We start from the raw sequence: 16,648 nt of genomic DNA, 5'->3' as shown, positions 1-16,648 counted from the left end.
TCTGGGGATGTGGGTCTCTGCTTATATAATTACAAGGCAGATACTAGACAAAGGATACCATCCCCAAGTCTTAAAGAAAGACCTGGAGTTACAATTTGGAGACGGGCAGAAATGATGGTGATAAATTCCTGTTCTCTCAGCAATGCTGCTAGCTCATAGACTCATGCTCCCAAGTGGACATAACAGATGCTAAATTAAAATAAGTATGTAAAGCCTTAAATTCTGCTGTCCTAAAATGATCTGGGACGGAAGGAAAACCATCAGCCAACTCATTGGCACCTACCCGAGCCTCCTGTTTCTTCAAACTATTTACGATAAATCCCTGAAAAGGGTTACATTCTCTTGGGTAAGATGAAGTCTACTTTCAGCAACATATTCCTCATCAATTCTGATTCCATCGTGACTATTTTGACCAAGAAGAGTGTGTTCTGGTCTGGGACTATTATTCTAACCACCAAAGAATCAATAAAATTGTCACCTAGAAGAAAACCACCAACCCTTAAACAGCTTCTTGTATGTCATCAAGATAACCTCTTTCGGGGTAAGCTGGGGAATGTCCTAAGGGATGGTCCCTAATCCACAAACATGATTGAGAGAATGCAGCAAATTCTGCATCATTGAATGGAAGATCGAAGCCCCTGCATCTTAAGATGTTCAAATCAGGTCAAAAGGCACATCCTGTGCCAGATGGCCATGGGTCTCTCCTCCTCAGCTTCCATAGAAGAAGTCGCCTCAATCGACAACCCCACCACACGTCTCCAAGCCCAGAAGACTCGGGTCAGGAGGGACCGCTCCCACAAGAGATGAGGAGAGGGTGGATGGTGTATGGGAACTCCCAGGAATGGTAGAGCTCTAGGCTTGATCACCATAGAAGGAGCAGATCGATGCCTCAACTATCTTAGCATTGATGTGTCCACTAGGAATGCAAGCTGACCAAATCCAGCAGGAATGGTAATGTACTTGGTGGAAACCTGAGTTGGAGTCAACCTAACAAGCTGGCCCAACCCTGCGGGAGCATCCAAAGGTTGCTTTCCAGGGAAAATCAGTCTCCTTTGAGGACCTCCTCATCAGGGTCTATACCATCTTCTGACCCAAAATCTACTACTGTACTTGAAAGGGGTCCTGGCAGACCCATCAGGAATCCTATACCAAAACCCTTACTGCCAGATCCAATGCATTTAGTCAAATGAGATCCCCGAGTTCCCTATAAGGTAAATACTCAGTGTAACCCGAGATCCTTGATAATCCTTTCACCCACATTGAAAGGAGGCATGTCACACTATCTTTCAAACCTGCTGTTAGTGAGCAGCTAGAGAAATTTACAGGGTCCTAAGCCCTACTCCAAGATGTACAACAGTCGCTATGATAGTGCTCAGTTCATAACACCATTTATGGTTAGCTGGATTATTACACCCTATTTGGCTACATTTAGTCTTGATTTCACTCATCTGTAATCTAAATCCATAATTATTTTTTAATTTACTATTAATCCTAAGGAGAGTAGTCTGCCTCCTTCCTTCTCTAAGGACCTGACCAGTACTCAGGTCTATATAGACTTGAAACTTGCAATAAAGGATTGTCTGTTATACTGTATCAAAAATTTGTTCCACTAAGCTTAAAATTAAGCCAAATCATAATAAATTGTACATACATATACCAAGGCACTTCCCTCAAATTTGGGGGGTAGCCGACATCAAACAAATGATAAAAGGGGACCTTTCCTCTCTACGTTCCTCCCAGCCTGACAGGGGACTCAACCGAGTTTGGCTGGTACTGCTAGGGTGCCACAGCCCACCCTCCCCCGTTATCCACCACAGATGAAGCTTCATAACGCTGAATCCTCTACTGCTGCTACCTCTGCGGTCAATCAAGGCGACCGGAGGCAGCAGCAGCCCTACCGGAACTGCGTCACAATCACTCGCCATTCATTCCTATTTCTAGCACGCTCTCTTGCCTCTCTCACACCTATCCTCCTATCACCCAGAGCTTTCTTCACTCCATCCATCCACCCAAACATTGGCCTTCCTCTTGAATTTCTCCCATCAACTCTTGCATTCATCATCTTTAGCAGACGGCCATTTTCCATTCTCTCAACATAGCCAAACCACCTCAACACATTCATATCCACTCTAGCTGCCAACTCATTTCTTACACCCGTTCTCACCCTCACTATTTCATTTCTAACCCTATCTACTCAAGATACACCAGCCATACTCCTTAGACACTTCATCTCAAACATTCAATTTCTGTCTCTCCGTCATTTTCATTCCCCACAACTCCGATCCATACATCACAGTTGGTACAATCACTTTCTCATACAGAACTCTCTTTACATTCATGCCCAACCCTCTATTTTTTACTACTCCCTTAACTGCCCCCAACACTTTGCATCCTTCATTCACTCGCTGATGTACATCAGCTTCCACTCCACCATTTGCTGCAACAACAGACCCCAAGTACTTAAACTGATCCACCTCCTCAAGTAACTCTCCATTCAACATGACATTCAACCTCGCACCTCCTTCCCTTCCCGTACATCTCATAACCTTACTCTAATCCACATTAACTTCCTTCTCTTACACACCCTTCCAAATTCTGTCACCAATCGGCTAAGCTTCTCTTCCACTTCTGCAACCAGTACAGTATCATCCGCAAACAACAACTGATTTACCTCCCATTCATGATCATTCTCGTCTACCAGTTTCAATCCTCGTCCAAGCACTCGAGCATTCACCTCTCTCGGCACTCCATCAACATACAAGTTAAACCAATAGAGATGCAGATTGTTAAGAAGAACGCCTTCTATGGAGATGACCACTGCCCACTGTAATTAACTCCGCCCATACATGGGTATATAAACTTCAAGAAGAGATTGTCCAGGGGAGATAGGACAGGACATAAGGCAAGAGAGGAACTATGTCTGAAGCAAATAAGATACAAGTCCTAGTCAGATAAGACAAGTAGTCTGATAGAGCCAGATTCTAACCTTCCCTTCAGATAACAAAAGCCTATCTCCAAAAGATCCTGCTATGGCCGAGAAGAAGAGACAAATTGAAGCTGCCAGCCCTCCCTGCTTGTGGCAAGAAGTAGCCAACACTGGCTGGAGCCTGCTTTCGTTCAACAGTATCATCGAATTCTTGGAAGAAGACCTTTGATGTCCCATCTTGATGCCACCCTTTTGGGACGTCTTCGAATCCGGTAGTCGTGCTAGTTTCATCTGAACTTCAGCCGCCGTTCTACAATGTTCTCAAGCCTGAAGTCTCCGTACCAGCATCGTCTCAGCAGCTGCTGAAAACTATTCTTCAGTATTTCTACCTTATTGACTGTTCCCCTTTCTGTTGATGTTTTGGTTGGTTTGATTTGTCAGTTAAAGTAACCGAAGAAGTAACATTAGTTTTCTTTGTAAGTTTGTGAATAAATGTGTTATGTTTTTTTGTGCGTTTCTTTTTATATTCATTTCCCATATTTCAATCGGTGTTGTTGGAAACATTCATTTTACTTATTAAAAGAACCTGTAATGATTTGAGGATCGTAAACCCAGGATTCCAATTCCTGGCGTGAGTATCCAATAAAGGATATCGCATAATATCAGGGACGTATTCTAGATACGACACATGGCAATCTTTACCCCGAATAGATTTAACGCTTCGATGTAAGGGGGAAGAGTGGCAAAAGAAAGGGGTGCTGATCTACGTACCCAGTGGATCTCCTTCCCTAATACTATCGTGACGCCATTCCTATTCTTGCCGTTAACCGGAAATGGACACAGATGAAGTAATTTTGGGAGGGATCAGTAAAAGGGTGGGTTCCATCAGGACGACATGGCCCTCTCACCCAAAAATAGATTTTTCACTTTGATCAAAATCCATTTATTGGGCTCAGGCCATGTCATGCTGATGGAAGCATATTAGAGAATGTCTTGAAATTACTATTAGCTGTACATTTGTGTATGTGCCTTCTACCTTGAATAGATTGCTTATCTGGTCTGCTAGACCTATATGTGGAATTCCAGAGATCTGTCATTCCCACCAAACCTGGAGCTGGTTTAGTGCATCCTGCCCCCCAGCAGGGAAATGTAGATGTTGACAAAAAGGATTCAAGGTATGTATTTCTCATTGGAATAAAAGGGTAGAGTTTGAAACGTACCCTGTTCACTTACCTTAAGTACTTATGGTCGTGATTATTCCTTTAGAAAATAATATTGTGACACCATAAAGGGGTTTAGTAGAACTCTAGCATACTTTATTAGCTTATAACTGAGAAAGCAGAGATAAGACACAAATACGGTTAAGTATTTTGTTATACAACTAGATTATCCAAATGTAGTTACAACAAAGTATGTATCTGATCCAGCATACAACACGTGTAGAGAAAATATACAAAATATATTATCAAAATAATGCCACTCAATGGAAGATGTGAAAACCAAATCTATCTGACGTTGTCAGATGTTCGAAAACGCATAAGACACCGTAACGCAAACGTTCACTCGGCACTGGTGTATTGATCAGATATGCACCTACTCAGAAGTGCGTCGACCATAGTTGTGATATGCACAAGTGGGTACGTATACCCAAGCACCCGAAGCACTGTAAAGTCCCAAAATAGTCCACTGTTCATCGTAGTACTAGACGGCAGATTTAATAGGTTTGATCCTGAGGTTTCGCCTCTGAAGAGCTGTCCTCCTTTGAAGTTTAAAGTTCTTCGAAGATAGACCTTAAGACACTCTACTGGGCACAGAGAGGTATCTTCCTTCAATGGGCAGATTCTCCAAGGTCCCCACTTTCGCTAACTCTAGCCCGAGGCTACTGCGAACAGAAAGATAACTCTCTGTGTCAAATCCTTTAGAGTACAGTTCTCATTATCCAGGTTCAAAGCATAGTGCAAGACTTTGTCCAAAAACCGTATGATGGGGTTTGGTGGGGCTGCAGGTTTAAGTCTAGCACATGCTTTCGGAATCTTATTAAAGAAGTGGTCTAGCCAGGGCCTACTTACAAGAAGTAATTGTAGTAGAGGCTAGGCCTTGTTTCTGGAGGTGTATGAAGAATGCAAGACAGAAGTCTATCGATATTTCTGTCGGTTTCCTTTCTTTCACAAAGGTCACCCATTTCTTCCATGCCGTGTAATCTTCGATGAAGTCGACTTTATCTCTTGAGATTCCGAACCTTTGCTCGCCACTAAGGCAAGAAAATCATGAGATGTAGGTTGTTGGTTCTCGAGGATGAAGTGTAGACAGTCAACTTCTGGACCGGTTGGGACAGCCCTCGATTCGGCAGTAGAAACAGCTTCAGGTTCCACTCTAAGACTAGAGGAAACCAATTGCTCTTGGGCCGCTTGGGGGCTAACACCGCTGCTGCCCTCTGAAGGATCTTAGGTTGTTGAGGACTTTTAGCAATAGATTGGTTGGTGGAAACAGGTAAATATAATTCTATCTGTTCCAGTCTAGAGACATGATATCCATCGCTTCTGCTTGAGGGTCCAGATAAGGGGCTACGTAACGAGATAGTTTCTTGTTGTCGCTCGTTGCGAAGAGGTCGGTCTGTAGTTCTGGGACTTTTCCCAAGATGAAGGAGAATGAGTCTGGGCCCAGGGACCATTCTGACTCTATGGGCTTTCGCCTGGATAGAGCGTCCGCCGTCACATTGCAGAACCCTTATAGATGAACTGCTGATAGGTGCCATCTCTTCTTCCTTGGTTGATGTGAGGTGATCTCGAGCATTGTCGATTTAGACAATTTACTCTCACCTCATCCAGGACCAACCTGGTATGGGTTGATCTGTGAAGAGATGGTCTCTTCAATGTAAGGGACACTGCCATAGCTTCCAAAAATGTTGATATGAAAACTTTTGAACTGGCGTGACCCAATCCCTTGCACCTTCCTGTCATGTGAGTGACCTCTCCATCCTTCCAAGGAGGCATCCGTATGGATCAATACCGAAGGTTGCGGTGATTGCAGGGGAACTACACGCGCTAGACACAGCTCTAATTGTCTGCACAACAAGGTTGGAGTCAACCTTAGTTGATCTCTTTGAGCATTCGACGCGTATTTCTTCCAGACACCTGATGCATCTTTTAACCGTGCCTTTAGCACTGGGTCTGTCACTTCTGCGAACTGTAGAGAGCCCAAGACTCTTTCCTGTTGCCGTTTTGAAATCCTTTTGTAACAGATTCGTCTCCTGACAGATTCCGCTATCTCTCTCCTCTTCTTGGATGGAATGGAGAGGTGTTGTGACTTTAAGTTCTGTTGGATTCCCAACCCTTGGAACTGTTGAGCTGGAGTGAGACGAGACTTCTTGTGGTTGATTTTGAAGCCTAAGTGTTCCCGAAACTGGGTCACTTTCTGAGCTGCCTGCAGACAAGTAGTCTTGGATGCTGCCCATACCAACCAATCGTCTAAGTAAGCTACCACTTAAACACCTTCGGTGCGTAGCTGTTGAACGACTGTGTCTGCTAGCATGGTGAATATCCTTGGGGCTGTGTTCAGTCCAAGGGGCATTGCTCTGGGAACAAACTACTTCTTCTGTAGTCTGAATCCTAGGAAGGACGAGAAGAGGTGACTCATCGGGAGATGCCAGTAAGTATCTGCCAGGTCTATTGAGACTGTGAACGCCCTTTTTTGGCAGAAGGGTCCTTATGTGTTGCAAAGTAAGCATCCGGAACTTGTTGTTCTCGATGAACTTGTTGAGTCTAGACTGACTCTGAGTTTGTCTGAGTCTTTCTTTGGAACACAAAACAGCCTTCCCTGGAGCTTAATGGACTTCGTTTTCCCCATTTCCTTCTTGGTCAAGAGTTCTGAGATATATTCTTTTAACAAGGGAGTGGAGTGTTGGAAGAATTCTGGAAAGCAGGTTGGAGGTTTGCTCCATTTCCACCCGAGTCCATTCGTAATTAGGCTGTAGGCCCAGGGATCGAAGGTCCAGCGATCCCGAAAACGATGGAGTCTGCCCCCTCCTGAAACCCCTCGTTGCTTGGGGGTTCTGCAGATTTTCCTCCGTGACCATGTCCTCCTCGGCTTCGAGAAAAGTTACCTCTTGGAGAATTTCTCCGAGAACCTCTTCCTTTCTGGCTGAACCAAAAGGAAGTCGACTGCCTCTCAGAGGTAGGGTTACACACTGCGACTGAGTTACCAGCTGCTGAGGGATCATCTGAAAGTGATCTGAGGCATTGTGGTCATGGTCAGGGCTGGAACTTGCGCAGGTCTCTGCAGTCTCCTTGCCCTCTTGTTCCTGGGTTGGGGCTTCCTTCCATAGAAGGTTTCCTCTTCGAGGACATGCCCCATTTTTGGAGAAGGTTCCTGTTCTCTGACGCTGCCTTCGGAATGACCTCTTAGACCAGAGCCTGTGGAAAGAGGTCTTTACCCCAGATATTCGAGGTAATCAACTTCCTTGGTTCGTGCTGGATGGTAGCTGCCGCCAGGACGAACTCTCTGCAAGCTCTCCTCGCCCTGAGGAGAGTGTAAAAGTCCATCACAAGGGCACCCATGTGAGACTTGGCTAGGAAAACGAAGATTTCCGGGGCATTATGCTAGCTCGCACTTAGTTCCAAGCCGTTCTGATGAGGGAGGGAAGCCGCAAGATTTTCTTTCGACTCCTGTTCCTTCTTCAGAAGATGGTCTGGCAACTTAGGAAGGTTCTCGTTGAACTGCTGTCCTTCGATCTCCGGGTCTAGTTTGGAGACGAAGAAGGTTAGGTGGACATCCTTCCACTATCCTTCATTGGTAGGCAGTGCGAGGGAGAATGGCTTGCATTCTTCCAAAGTCGGGTAGGGTTTTCCCTAATTGGCAGTATTGACGACAGAGTCGAACGCTTTCTCTGTAAAGGAAAATGAGATCGAGGAAGGGGCAAGAAAGGTAGCATGTTTCTTGCTCAGTGCTGACACTTTAGAATTTGAATATTCGGTCCCTTCAGAGAGAAGGATAGCCTGTGTCTTATTGTGTTCGAACACGATACTTCCTTAGGGACCGTGTCTTCTCGGGTCGCACTTTCATCCAGCAGTCTCACATAGCACTCGGGATAAGCAGGGAAGTTAGGCCAGAACTCGAGGTCTTCAACCAGTCTGACTCCCATCTTCTCGGAAACGAATAGTTTCCCATCCATCATGGGCATGTGCTCCGTGTACCTCCAGGGATTGGGTTCGGAGCAATGAGGGAGATCGGACACTCTAAGAGGCTTCTTAGACGTGCCCCTGGCGGTTTCGAGACGGTCAATCTTCTCCAGCACAGCATGTTTCTTTGCTGCTGCCTGAACAATTTCTGCATGGCCTTCTGCTCCCTGTGGGAATGACTCCATCATGAGTTTAAGAGACGGCAGAATCTCTTCATTCGGATTGGCCTGAGCAGCAGGTTGTGGAGTCGGTGCAGAGGACGTTGATGGTAGTGGCTGGTATGCAGCTACGGCAAACTGAGGGTCTTTTGCCGCCGTCGAGAGGGATTCCTCTTCCTCCGCGAGGGGAAGATCCTCATTTCTTCAGGGATATCGTACTGCAGGTCTTGTTTCATGTCAGAGGATACTTCTGACATCCTCTCTTGTTAGATGTCCATGTCCTCTATGGTCCTATTGGTGTCCGAGTCAACCTTCAACTGGATGTAGGGAGACCGGAGCTGTTCCTGGGCTACCACCGCATTAGAGAGAGCCTTGGGGACCAATGTACACTTCAGGGAGTCGTTGGGTAAGTATGGTCCCAGGGAGTTCTTCTGGAACCCTTTTACCCACTTGCGAAGGGTATCCCTCGCCGTGTCCCTAGTCCCTAGGGTAACTAAGGGGGCTTCGCCGGAGCCGTTAGTTAGTAGGGTCGAGCAGATGTTGCAGCCTTTTGGGTCCCGATATTTCAGGACTCCTGTGAAGATGCAGCAGGGGCATGAGACCTACACATCGTGTGACCATAGAACTCCCTCCCCTTATGGTTGCAGAACATCGCTCCACATTTCTCCCCAGGATCATCCTGTAAAGAAGGAGAAATTTTCCATGAGTATCATGTGATATATAAAGCATGCAATATATAGTAATAATAGTAATCACTATTGTAAATGGTAGCTTAGGATAGTAAGCTAGAAAGGAAATAGAAAAGACACATATCTGAATTTCCTCTCCCAAGCTATTGCCGAGACCTCTGTCAGTATTAATATTCAGTTTACCTGATAAAGAGGATACAAGTTAGAGAAACTCTAGAAACTAGAGTTAGAGTTAGTAAGTAGTTTATACTAACATTATCCACCTGTATTAATGTATTAATACCGTTCGGGTATTGTAAGTCCCTGATGATCAAGGAAAACCATCTGGGTGTTGACGGAGTACTCAGTCTCAACAAAATATCATGGTCTCTAGCAATCGTCTGCGATAGGAAACCCAGAATATGTTAGGAAACATATGTACTACTGTATAGTTATATACAGTAGTGACTGCCGGTTCTGGGTTAGTACCTTACGGTGCTAAACGAAAGAAAGAGAGAAAGATTAAGGAAGGATAATTTCCTACTACTGTATCATGAATGGACATAACAGCGGGAAGTGTAGGAGGACTATAAGTCCGCCTACTGTCTCCTTACCAGAATGAAAGTTCCAATGGAAGGGAATATAATCTATCAGATTCTGGCTCCCACCCATCAACAAACTATCCTGTTGCCGGCAATGAAGTCGGCGGCTAGGAATGTGGATGGCAACTCAAGAGAGAGCTGAGGATTTTCCAAAGTATGTTAGGTTTCCTGCCGGAAGCTGTCTGAAGCCGTCTCAGTCCTCCCCCATTCTTATCAACTTCCTATGAAGGAAGGGAAGTCAGGGGGAAGGTGGTAGTGAGACGAAGGAACTAACTGCCGCCGGTAGGGCACCTGCCGGTAACGCAATCATCCTAGCAAGCTGGGGTGATTGTCAGAGTACCAGTGAAAGAATCTTGTGACGACACGCCGTCACAAAAGGACGGGGGGGGGGGGGGGTCTTACAGTTCACTGTTATAAGAGGTGGCGGCATGTGTGTCGCCTTCCTCAAAACATTGAGCTGGGGAAGCAAGGCTTCCTGTGCTGACGACATTGTCGTCGGGAAGACAAGGGCACCCTGAGTATATCACTATCTGATTCAAAGCCGGAGGCAGGAAGAACATTGTTCTACTCGACGGCAATGAAGAGAGACAGTGACGGCCGCCTATGCCGGCGGCACCACTCAGGGAGAGAAGAAGGGTTTAGCCTCTTCTCTCAGAGAGAGTATAATTATCGTAACTTATCTGGAAAATCATAGATTTGAGAGAATATAACATCTCATCAGAATCGAGAAGAAACGATAAAGATTGAGGCTAAACAGGGGAAATGACTTTACTAACGTATAAATGAGCAAAGATAATCTGCTCTGGCACGAAGCCCGGCAAAGGTGATTCAGTGCCACCGGGGTTCCAGCCCGAATACGTTTGGTAAAGTCCCATGAAAGTAAGAGTTGAGTTTCATGCATGCCATATCACATCTTATATAAATTGCCTGAATAGCTAACATATTAGCATAAAGCCGGGAAAGGGTTGCCCTACTATCTAAATAATATACAAGAATATAAAGGGCGACAGCAGTCATAAAATGGCTGCCTCTGGTAACAGCAATGCTCACCAAAAACACACTTGAATTAATGAATTTAACCGTGAAAGGTGAGATCAAAATTACACCAGGGAAAGAAATAATACTCAACTTTCCAGATGACGAAGGTGTTGATGGTTGCATGATGAGATAAATGCAAAACTTGAGAAAAACACTGGGCTAAGGGAGAGCACACACACTCTTAGCAAGGCTACAAAAATAGGAATGGCGTCACGGTAGTAGTAGGGAAGTGGATCCACCGGGTACCTAGATCGGCACCCCTTTCGTTTGCCACTCTTCGCCCTTAAATCAAAGCGTTAAATCTATTCGGGGTGAAGATTGTCATGTGTCGTATCTAGAATACGTCCCTGATATTATGCGATATCCTTTATTGGATACTCGCGCCAGGAGTTAGAATCCTGGAGACCTTTGTTTTAATTCTCTGGGAGTATCACTGTAGCAAATATCCCTTAGAGGGCTATCTTTAGGAACCCTTCCATCAGCACGACACGGCCTGAGCCCAAAAAAGACTACTATATTTGTAAATGAAAGTGTATGTAAATGTAAATAGTGTGTAAATGAATATATAGAAGAAGGGATTTTGATGTAGGAAAAATCTATTTTTGGATGAGATAGCCATGTTGTACTGATGGAAGTTCCTTTTAGGCAGCTTTCTACTAGGGATATTTACTGCGAGTGATATACCAGAGAATTTTACCTGTGGAGGTACGACCCCAGGAGCGAATATCCCGAAAGATAAATATATTACAAATGAATATAAAAATCTCAGAACTAACGTAGCCTACTTGTTATGGTGACCTTAACATTGCTCCTCAGACATGACTGGTTATCTGGATTGGGTCCGTTATATCCATAATCCATTATTGCTAGGTTCAATTGTAAAAATATAAAAAAAAGACGGTAGGATACAGCTAACTCCTTCCCCTAACTATCAAGTAGATAGTCACACCTTCGACGATTTAAATGGTAAGGAAAGGAGGCCATAACTATGCAATATTCTTTTCCTCAACTATAAAGTAGTCGAACCCATGGCTTTAGAAAACCGATGAGTAAGAAAAAAATACATATCTCATACAAGGCCCAATTCAAAGTAGCCCTCTCCTCCGTCCAATACCTATTTCAAATAAAATACCTCTTCCCCCTGTCATAACAAAACTTATGGGATGGGAGAGAACGACTCCTGTTCAAACAAGTTTGTATATTCACAAACAATCCAATGTAAGTAAAAATACTGCAAAAACAGACTAATGAAAATTTTTGGATAACTGTATTCATTTTAATAAAAGTCACAAGATATCAAATTATACTCCATTTAAAGGCTTGGGAACCAAATTAATTCCACACCCTAACCCAATTGAGGTTAGATATTTTCAACCAAAATTTTGGTTTTTATATTAAACATCATTCAACATGTAGCCTGCTCATGTATAATGCCCAAACTATCTACCAAGGCTACTATTGTAATATAATAGCCACTTAGTGATGTATCAATAGTGTAAAACACCATGTATATCAGACTAGCATATGTAAAAGACATTAGGGTACACAAGCCTAAAACGAACCAGCAACTAAAACTAGACTAAAAAGCTATCTAAAATCATGACAGGTACTGTATGAAAATACTACAAAGCCAATGTGAAAGCCAGAGCTTAAAGGCATCATACACCAGCAACTGTAAAATATACTAGGCTATACTTACCGAAGAATATACTGCATGGGATCAAAACTTAGAAAAGCATACCGGGTAATTAACATGAAAGTGGAGCAAAAATTTATAGAACTTGAAGAGGTCATGAGATACGAAAATTCAAAATTCCTCAATATTGACAAGGAGGCTGGAAGTGAATTGTTTCATATGCCGTATGGAAGCAGATCACATAAGCAAACAAAACAAAAATGATCTTGAACAAAAAATTAAACCCCACTATCACTCTATGCTATTACTAAGATTAGTAATTATCACTTGATTCCTGTTACTTAACATCAGATGTAGACTTCTCCCTTAGCGGAGCTCAGTTAAGACGTTTTGATACTCTAGTAACTATAAGGAAGGTAGCAGCATGGCGCAAATTAGTGAAGTAACCAGTATTGTCTCCTGTATTAGTATTGGTTTTGGTGATGATGTGTCATCGGTTGCCAGATAATTTTCAGCATTAGAAGTACACGGACAGGTTCAATGGACCCTCAACCCCTGGCTCTCCCTTATAAAGTGTAAGTCCATACCTTGTAAGTTTAAAACACTGGCCTAAAAGCAGTAGAGACAATATTTCTTTTATATCTTCATGTTATGTTGGATTTCCCATACTAGTTTTTCACGGAGAAATTCCTAGGAAATCACACAACACATTAACCCCCAAAATATGGAAAAAATCATATCACTCATAAAAATTTTCAATTTTGATTTTGGCTGGCAGCTGACTAAGAGTTATCATAGTAACAATGAGAGATTGTGACATTCACAAAAGTGTATAAAAGTAATGGACGAGTCTGATGAGCAGTCTATACAAATGCACAACATCTACATGATAATATCTAATTGGTGTTGGTGACCTTCCCAGTAAACGTGATGCATTTGAGACACCGTTGGTGTGAAGGAGATTCACAGACTTTAATTCCTGCCCTGTGTCACTCATGACACCACTGGTGCAAATCTAATTATTAGTGGAAATAACTGCTGTTCTCTGACTGTAAAACATTGCAGAAATCGATTTATATTGTTCATTTGGCATGAATGCACAATGATATTTTTTGGCTATAAAAATATGCAATAAGATATATGTAATGTTCCAATTGCGCATGCAATTGATAACATTTTTATCACTTCCAATAATGTTTTATGTGAAAATTACTTATGCCAAAATTGTGCTAATTCACTAGTTATGTGTTTAACAGTAAATCATACTTATTGCAAATTTATCTATATGTATATATCTATGTAATCATATATATATGTACACACATATACTACTTATACATAAATATATACATATATAATATAATACAATCACATTTACATCTTTGGTAAATAAGTTCAAAGAGAATTGATAACCACTCAATCTCGTATTCAAAATTAAACAGAAAGCAAAACGGAGTTCTGTAACTGGATCAAGACATGCTTAATTAATCTTTAAGATTTCATAATAAAAAAAATATCAGTAGTTTATTGATACAAACATAAACCTTGAGACTAATTGTGAAACACTGGCTACAGACATGATATGGAAGAATTACAAAAGCAGATACTCGCATCCACGTCGTACTAGCATCAAACTGATTAAATCACATATGTCAACAATGATTATGTTTACTGATAATCACTATACGGCAGTGGGTTGACACTGGTGGGAGTTGTATCTATGCTATAGCATGAAGTCTTTTATCAAACGTATGCTAATAAATAGTAACTTTATCAGTAATTTCAGACTGTGGTGACTGATAGAAGGCCTTTTGCTATCTGTTGGTTTGCTTGATGTGGGAGAGGAGGGTTGGTAGGATGGGATGGATTTCTCATCCCATGATGGGCTTCATCATCTCTCTTCCGAGAAGAGAGAGAGGAATTTTTTCTGTGGCTACTTTCTGCTGTAGAACTCTTCCTTCTCATAGAGTGATCCCTCCAAAGGGCTTGATGGACTCCATTCTCCAAAGTACAAGTCCTTAGTGCTGGAGGAGGTTCTTCCCCTGTGTGCGGAGCTTGTTGCTGGTGTTGGCGTCGGAGTAACTCGTGCCGCCGCCTTCGCTCACGCTCTTTCTCCAAGTGACGTTTACGTTCCTCTCGACTCCAGTAGCGACCCAACTGTAATAGAAAGTAAAACTTAGCATCACAGATGATTACCTATGAGGTATTCATCACTGAGAAGAGACATGGATATACACTATACAAAACGAAGGTAACATTACAATTTTTTTCCAATTCATTCTAAAGTAAAAAAGCTCAAGTAACATCAAGTACAGGGTGATAACAATGCATACTTTCATGACACAGTAAAACTTCCAAAAACTGTAGCTGGAGGAAGAAGTGAAATTATTTTCTTGTATACACAACATAATTTGGCTGGTAGTACGAGTAGTCACACATTTTGTTCATATATTGATTATGAAGCCATATTTATGAATTGAAGTGCAATTCTGAGATATCCACTTTATTTTCGGTGTATCATTAATGTCAGCGAGAAAATGACGTTTGGCACCCAAGTTATATCTTTGAACTGGCTTATGTAACAAATATGTGTTTCCTTGGTCAATGTACAAATAAGAAAACTGAAGAAAAAGATTAAGAAGCATAGAAGAGTTTGTTGCTAATCAATACAAAATACAATGGACAGTATGAATAGGAATATTATACAGAAATTCAAGGTCTTATTAATATGAAAAGTCTCTCTGGTGCAGAAACCATGCAAAGACTTCAGAAATATATAATTAGTTGAAAATTATAGCTAGGTTAACCATACAAAGTTACCAAAATTTATTTCAGCATTCCATCAAGCACTTGTTTAATTGCATTATATGCACCATAGTAGGAGGATCAACCATCTTGTTCAAGTACTTTACAATATTAATGTTAAACAAACATATATGGGATCTAGAACAAAGGGAGGAAACTGAGACATGCTCTAATTCTATGCCAAATTATCATGTCTTGATTGTTAACCAATAGTAAAAAAAAATCCTTTTCATTTAAAGCTTATCTAGACAGTAGATACATTAAACATGTTAAAATTATGAAGTAAAAATTCCAACCCATTAATTAGTCTTAAGTTGATGCTTTTGCAAAAGTATGTAGCATGCAATCTACTGTTGAATAGTTATGGAGAAACAGGAATAATAATTTCTGCACAAAGCAAAGCCTCTTATAAGTATGAGTTACATGGATCTGTAATTCCCTTGAAACTAAATTGTAGGCAATAAACTATTGGGATAAATCAGTGAGGGTAAGATTCTAGTGATCAATAATAATAATAATAATAATAATAATAATAATAATAATAATAATAATAATAATAATAATAATAACGATGATAAGTATTATTGTTATTATCATGTAATAGTTTAATTGAATAAACTTTCACTCTCGTTCTACCAAATGGATTGCTCTTTAAATACAAATAAAAACTGCAGTTAGGGAAATTTATATTAGTTGTACAGTACAGCTAGGTGGGAAGGAAACTAAATGGATTAAGTGAAAAATACACAGCAAAAAGCAATGCATCTTAAAAATACTCCTTCATATTGCTTTGATGCTTTTAAAACTGCACAAGCAGAAAATAAAAACATCTTACTTTAAATAATGACTAAAGGCTCTCAATAAGCTTACATGCTGAAAAACGGATTTTGAGTGAAGCGAAAAATCTATTTTTGGGTGAGATAGCCATGGCGTCCTGATGGAAGGTTCCTTTTTGGTAGCTTCCTTGGGTATATAACTAAGATATTCCCAGAGAATTTAACCACAGGTTATCACAGAATTCTAACTTCTGGAGTGAGTATCCTAAAGGTTTCCCTTTAAGACATCGTATATCAACAGGGGACGCATGTATTAATGCGCCACATAGCTATCTGCACCTCATACAGAGTTAACACTTCGATATGGAGGGACAGAGAATAGCTGGGGAGCTGTTCCACAGCTAATCCCTTCCGTGGCTACTTTTGGTACTCGAGACGTAAACAAACGGGCGCCACCGCTAGATGACGCCACGTCCGTCCTCATCCTGAAGTCAGTTGCTTGCCGATCACCATGATACAGCAGCGCAGGGTGGGACCTGACAAACTGAACGAAGTAGCAGGGAGGGTCCATCAGGACGCCATGGCTATCTCACCCAAAAATAGATTTTTTGCTTCGCTCAAAATCCGTTTTTTGGGCTCAAGCCATGGCGTCCTGATGGAAGAGTACCAGAGAATCAATGTATCGTGGTAGATTTTCCCCTTGTAGTGGAAGTGCCTAGGGCTTTGACAGGATAAGCATAGTAACCTCAATAAGAGAACCGATGGGAAGAAACTTCCTGCCCCCCCTGGCAGCGAAGTCCCAACGGACCATGCCGAAGATCAAAGTGGTCATCGAAGGGCTACTCACCTTGCTGGGAGAACA

The 16,648-nt window shown here is 42.0% G+C and overlaps 1 protein-coding gene across 1 annotated transcript in view; it reads right to left on the bottom strand.

Annotated features, from left to right (window-relative positions):
• Nucleotides 1-11,276: 11,276 nt before the first annotated feature.
• Slip1 (SLo interacting protein 1) overlaps nt 11,277-16,648 on the bottom strand; it is a 279,953-nt gene continuing 274,581 nt past the window's right edge. Inside the window, exon 10 of the mRNA XM_068386361.1 lies at nt 11,277-14,362. Within this exon, the coding sequence (XP_068242462.1) occupies nt 13,988-14,362 (375 nt within the window). The 3' untranslated portion in view covers nt 11,277-13,987. The remainder of the gene's footprint in view (nt 14,363-16,648) is intronic.

This window comes from Palaemon carinicauda, chromosome 1 (genome assembly GCF_036898095.1).
Source record: "Palaemon carinicauda isolate YSFRI2023 chromosome 1, ASM3689809v2, whole genome shotgun sequence".
Classification (NCBI taxonomy): Eukaryota; Metazoa; Arthropoda; class Malacostraca; order Decapoda; family Palaemonidae; genus Palaemon; species Palaemon carinicauda.
The sequence above is the reverse complement of the archived record's forward strand: the minus strand, read 5'-3'. Positions and strand labels throughout refer to the sequence as shown.